Source organism: Palaemon carinicauda, chromosome 8 (genome assembly GCF_036898095.1).
Source record: "Palaemon carinicauda isolate YSFRI2023 chromosome 8, ASM3689809v2, whole genome shotgun sequence".
Taxonomy (NCBI): domain Eukaryota; kingdom Metazoa; phylum Arthropoda; class Malacostraca; order Decapoda; family Palaemonidae; genus Palaemon; species Palaemon carinicauda.
Window position 1 is genome coordinate 131196497 of NC_090732.1, and position 6536 is coordinate 131203032.

At 34.7% G+C, this 6536-nt stretch overlaps 1 protein-coding gene across 1 annotated transcript; it reads right to left on the minus strand.

The window, feature by feature from the left end:
- Nucleotides 1–348: 348 nt before the first annotated feature.
- On the minus strand, nt 349–4575 carry LOC137644986 (uncharacterized). Its single transcript, XM_068377853.1, has 3 exons — nt 4400–4575; nt 3017–3192; nt 349–2792 (listed from the first exon to the last, which is right to left on the minus strand). Exons 1-3 carry the CDS (start codon nt 4553–4555, stop codon nt 626–628), a joined length of 2499 nt encoding a protein of 832 aa, XP_068233954.1. The 5' UTR covers nt 4556–4575; the 3' UTR covers nt 349–625.
- Nucleotides 4576–6536: the final 1961 nt, after the last annotated feature.

Below are 6536 nucleotides of genomic sequence, written 5' to 3' on the forward strand. Positions count from 1 at the left end.
GTAAAGCGAGCTTGATAACCTGTGTGCCAATTGAATTTGGGCCTTTACGGGGAAGTTACGAGCATTGCATATTTTATTGTGCTGTTTTTGTTCTGCATGAAATTTGAACACATGTTTGTTGTACATGTATGTATGTCTAAAAATACCAAGTCTATGGTATTTAACGATACAAAAATATATGTGAATATAATGATTGGATATACTTATAAAAGTCATGCTTTTGATTATACAGGCATCTTGGAATTAAATAACTAAATTTTGCAAAAATAAATCTAGCTATCTTTATTTCTTTAGATTATTATTTACATAGGATATGAGCCAATGAGAGACAATATTCTAGGTGGAATATTTAATTTTTCTAATCTTATGACTTATTCGAACATCTTAAAGCATTGTACACAATAGGTTGGCGTAATTTTTTATATGAATACTGTACATTGGTGTATTTCATAAGATAGATTCTTTGTTAGGAGCATAAATTTGTTTAATCACAACCGGGGAAATATCACAGTTACAAGCAACACATACCAAAGGCATTTTGTTGTGACCTTTTAAGAGTTAAGTACGTGATTATGCCATCATATGTTTGTCTAACTAACAAAGAATGGAAACAACTTGTATTAATTCATAGCTGTTCCCTCTGTCCATTACTAAGCCTGTTGATTAAGTGTTTTACCAAGTGGGAAGGTAATACATTTTGAGCTGCTTCAACCAACTGGTGGTCATCCTGAGTCGACAGCTGGGTCAAATTGTTACAAATTTCACTCATTGGGGACTGCCTTGACATTTGGGGTTGAGAGTGTGGGAAAATTCTGTTAAAGCAAGGACCAGAAGGTTCACAGTAATCAGGTGGGAAACCTTGGTGTTGGTTCAAATACATCCCAGATGCCCTATTTGGATGCTCTGGGTAAGGATGAGGATGTTCTGCTTCTTTGAAGGTTCCTCCCAGCCCTCTCATTGGTATCTGAAAAGTCATATCATTCAAAGGATGAGGAGGGAGGATTTCTGGTGGAGACGAAATGTTTCCCATTGAAATTACTTCTGACTCATGCTGTAAGTCGTGGTCAAGAGGCCTTCTTTCTTTGGTTGAAGAATACATCAAATTTTGAGAGTTTACTGGTATGTAAAGTTGTCTATCATGTACTGTGCTCAAACCACTTTGTGAACAGAGGTGACTTGGGTACTCGACTGGCATTATATGTGTAGAGGAAGATATGTTGTTTTGTCTAGATGAACATGGATTACTTTGTGGTGCTACTAAAGATGCTGAATTTGCTGGTGATGTTTGCCTTGAGAAAACTGTCTGGAATCTTCTGTCTGGTACTTCATCAATGATATTTGGTCTGATGGTTCCTGTAATTTGCTGTGATTGTATGTTGGATTGCAGAAGTGATTTTTTGCCACATAATCTTTGTCCCCCCATTCTCACTGGAGGTAGTATTTGCACTTCCTCCTCAGGTACTTGAAATCTGCTATTACAATGTGATTCCCTCCTAGAGAATTGGGCTCTTGGTTTCTGATAATTATGATCTTGAGTTACATTGAAGTAGGTTTTATGTAGATTTTCCTTAGTTATCATTATATCGTCCTCCTCAATAATTTGATCTTTATTCTCAGGCGGTGTTTCATCCAGAGAAATTGTCTTTAGTTTCATTTCCTTTAATTCATTTCTCTGGACTATTTCTGCAGTATGTGAATTCTCTTTTGCCTTATTTCGTTCATAAAAAGCTTTCTTTGGGGGCATCTTTGGATCTTCACTCAAGGCACTTAGCGAACTAGCAAAGGAAGCTTCATCTTTCTCTTCTGATTTGTCCTTCTTATCTTGAGAGTCACTTTTTTGGAAACTTTCTTTTAAACCTTTTACCTCAGTGAAGCAATTCCATAGCTCTGATGAAAATAAAGTTACGGAAATTGATGCATTCTGGTAATGAAGGTAGTCTTCCAGTAGTTGGATGTAGATTGCCTTGTGTCTTTCTATTTTTGACAGATCTGTAAGAGACAAAACATCAGTATCAAAAGCTCCTATCATTAGGCAGAGCAAGGTCACCACTTCGTCATCAAAAAACCTGCAGTACTTTCTCATGAATGTTTTCATTCTTAAGAAAGTATCTTCGTCATCAATGAACTTCTCTGTAGTGGCTAACGACACCGTTGGGAATGTACAGAAAGGTGAAAGGAGTTTTCGTGGCCAACATTCATCATCCTCCTGAAACTGATGAGCACCAAAAATGAAAATTGATTTGGTCACGGCATCTTTAAGCAAAATACCTCGGTCTTTATCATCGAGGTCTCGAAATTCTGGGACTAAGCTGAAAAACTTTCCCATACTTTTGCAAAACACAAAGAAAAGATGTTCTGTTACATCAGCACCTTCTTCATAATAGTGTTTTGGGAATTCTGGAAACTTTAATGCTATCTTGAGAATTTTCTGGAGACCCTCAATTTTTTCGTGATTTTTTGGACTAAGTGTCTCTATGATGAGGCAATCGTCAGCATCCTCTTCTGGGCAGCTGTCCTTATCTGTTTTAACTTCAGCACTTAGAATTTCTATGGTGTCATTACTGTCCCAGTTATCCAACTCCATACTGGCTTCATGATAAACGTTGTTTAACGTAGAACCGGTATTTTGGCGTTGTGTTGGCTCAATGTTTCCATACTGAAATTCCATCATTTGGTAATTTTCTAGCAGTTGCTGCTTCTTTCTTTCAAGTTTGCGATACATTAGAGCTTTTCTATCTTTCATAGTCATCACAAGGGAAGGATCCATTCCAATCTTCCTACACAACTCATACCTGTAGAAAACATCTCCAGTAAGATCACAGTTAAATTTGGGCTTAGACTATAGTTTTTTTTTTTTTTTTATCAAGCCTAACCATTCTTCTCTTGAGCATGTTTCAAACAGTTCTATTTTCAGGAATTAATCAGGAATTCCTTTCTTACAATTGAGTAAAATTAATGTCTTTATTCAGTTTTTTAATATCTTTTAGGAATTTACATGGATTTAGACTTTACCTACCTACACGCCTGACAGCTTCTTTTGTGTGGAGTGATCACACAGTTTCCTCCTGTGATGCAAAGAAAGGTCTCCCATGATTCACTCTGAACTGTTCTCCTGAAGAAGGCCTTGCAGGAATCACAACTCAATCCTCCAAAGTGGTAACTTTTCGCTATGTCACCACAAACCTTGCATATCTGATGAACGAGGGCAAAAGATTATTTTGGTTTTTGCAAACATGGAAACATACAATAATTAGAAATCAATCAAACTGGTGCTTTAATTCCAGATACTCTGGTTGTGAGTAGAAAAGACTTCTCGGTTAGTGAGCATCGCTTAACAGTGTACTCAAGTTTAAAGGGTGGGTGGGGGAGAGAAGATACCAACCCCTACCCTAATTAGACACTGGTGTACACCCTGAGTCTGTATCTACATGCTCTCTTGGGTAGAGCAAGCCACCCGCGGCAAGCTGGGTGAGAAGAAGCCTTGCAGTCATTCAAACATTTATATTAGTTCTGATGAAGAGCCATGCAAAAAAAGTTATTCGAAACATGTGTCGACACCAAATGATAAATGGAGAGATGATTACCATAACTTAACCCTAATACAGTTGTTTTCTAATTGATGTTAGTGTATTTGAAAGTACATTTTTATTAGTTTCAATACTTTTTTTTCTACATGGTAATGGAACGTTCTAATGCTTCGCCTATCTTTACCTATCTTCCAACATAACTTCGTGGAGATGCTTTGCTGGCATGGACTTCTGTTACAAAAATTTGTCAAATTCAAACATCGTAAAACTTTGGGATAATCGCACTTTGTAACAATTTCCTTCAAGCTCATAAGAACGTTGATGTAATCATAAAGATGAACCAGCAAAGGAAACTAGATTGGATGAGAAAACAATATACTAGGGTAAAAATTTGAAAATAATAACACAAACGGAGTATTGCAAGAGACGATAAATAAGATGAGAAAAAAAAATCAAAACAATAATTAAACGTTTTCAAAGAACTTGCTTTTACTTATGGATATCAGTATGGCGTTATTGTACCAGTCGCCTTATGACTTTAATTCCCTCACCTGTATTTTCAATCATTCAGTTGAGTATTTGACATTGTCTAATGGTAACGTTGTGAAGAATCAACATTGTATGAAAAATATATTGGTGACATCCAACAATAGCCTATCTTCGTGCACTAAAATAACAAAAATAAAGTAAAGGGAAAACGTAAGAATCACGGTTGAGCTACAATAAATTAACATAAAGATAAAGTAAAGAGATAACTTACATCTAGACCGTGGTAAGATTATGGTGTTTAAAGTAACCGCATAATAAACACTCCGGAAAAATCTTATCAGACTAAGAGATACGACAGTCACTTAAACTTACTTTCCTCTTACCTTTGTTAGTTTTTCCTTGTAATGTGCAGAGCACCGCGTCGTTCCGTCAGTCACATAGTCAACTAGATTCTCAGAAGCACTAGCTCTTGGATGTCCGCTGGGAACATCCGCTGGTGCAAATCCTTCAATGCCACGCCCGCTCCCCGTGTAGCTCATCACTGTCTTTGGAGAAAGAAGACGAATTGGTCGGTTAGAGTGAGATGGAATTACGAGTTGGAGTATTGTCATTGTTAGTAACGATAGCCTACTTCTCGGCATCTAAAATTTAAACAGTACTTATAAGCTATGAGTAGGATTTATTATGGACTACTTTCAAATACAAATTATCTATATTTCTAATACTATTAATTTTCTTCTTACGAAAATAATAAACTGGTTTCTATCTGAATTGTACTTTATGTGGTAGTAGCTTTTATGTTCTATCGGAAGCAACTCTCTGTTAGGGGACAAGTTACTTTAAACATATTCGTTCAATCCTCTTGATTATCAAAGTACTAGCAAGGCAGGAAAACTTACGTTTGAAGTTCCAACCATTTTTTTACTAATCATAAATCTTTGAGACCGCTCACACACACACACACACACACACACACACACACACACACACACATATATATATATATATATATATATATATATATATATATATATATATATATATATGTGTGTGTGTGTGTGTGTGTGTATATCATATTCATATTCATCCGTAATAACGGTATGTGTTCTTATATATAGGACTATTCATGGTATACACACACACACACACACACATATATATATATATATATATATATATATATATATATATATATATAAATATATATATATATATATATATATATATATATATATATATATGTGTGTGTGTGTGTGTGTGTGTGTGTGTGTGTGTGTGTGTGTACATATATTAAAAAATAATTGCCTTAGTGACGTCTATGTGTTTCCTGCAAGAATTCTCGTATTTTCACACTTTCTTCGGATACTCTGGCGTGTTCCCTTGGTTAAAGAAACGCCGATAATTAATGATTTGTTTTATAACCGCAGCCCTGTTTCGACAATGCTTTGTCCATATCAAGTGGTTACTACTGTTACGAACCTCTGAAAGCAGAACAGCCTTGACCGCCTGACCGGCACAACGGATGCTCTCTGTTATTTATGCGCATGCCTGCAATTTTATTAGGCCTATATATCATTACTATTATATTATTACTAGCTAGGCTACAGCCCTAGTTGGAAAAACAGGATGCTATTAGCTAAAGGGTCCTTACAGGGGAAAATAGCCCAGTGAGGAAAGGAAACAAGGTAATAAATAAATTGCAATAGAATTCATGAACTACTGTATTTCAATGAAATAGTTAAAGAACAGCAACAACTTTAAAATACATCTTTCATACGTAAACTAAAATTTTCAAAAAAACAAGAGGGAGAGAAATAAGATAGAATAGGGTGCCCAAGTGTACCCTCCAGCAAAAGAACTCTATCCAAAGAGAGTGGGAGACTATGATATAGACAGGTTATGGCGCTACCCAAGACGAGGGAACAATGGTTTAAATTTGGGGTGTGACTATATTTGAACATTTACCCAATTAATTTTCTCATTATAATCTTCAAATGATCTCTGAGAAGTTGAAGTATTTTCATTATATTCCCCCTTTTTTTATTGTAACCTTAACAATGTTGATAATTTATTTACGGTAAGTTTAGCTCAATACCTGTATATAGCCTACATGGGATTGTGAAGCTAACGTAAATTAATAATCACTTGATGAAGACAGCATTGTCGAAACGGTGCTGAAGTGAAAAAAAAAAAATAAATCATATCGAATTATCTCCGTTTATTTAACCAAAGGCTCACGTCAGAGAATCTGAAGAAGCACCTTAAATAAAATGATATATATATATATATATATATATATATATATATATATGTATGTATATATATATATATATATATATATATATATATATATATATATATATATATATATATATATATATATATATATATATATGTATATATATATATATATATATATATATATATATATATATGTATGTATGTATATATATACTGTATATATGTGTGTGTATATGCTTTAAGTTGTGCAAGTGTAATTGTGTGTAGCATTTACTTGTA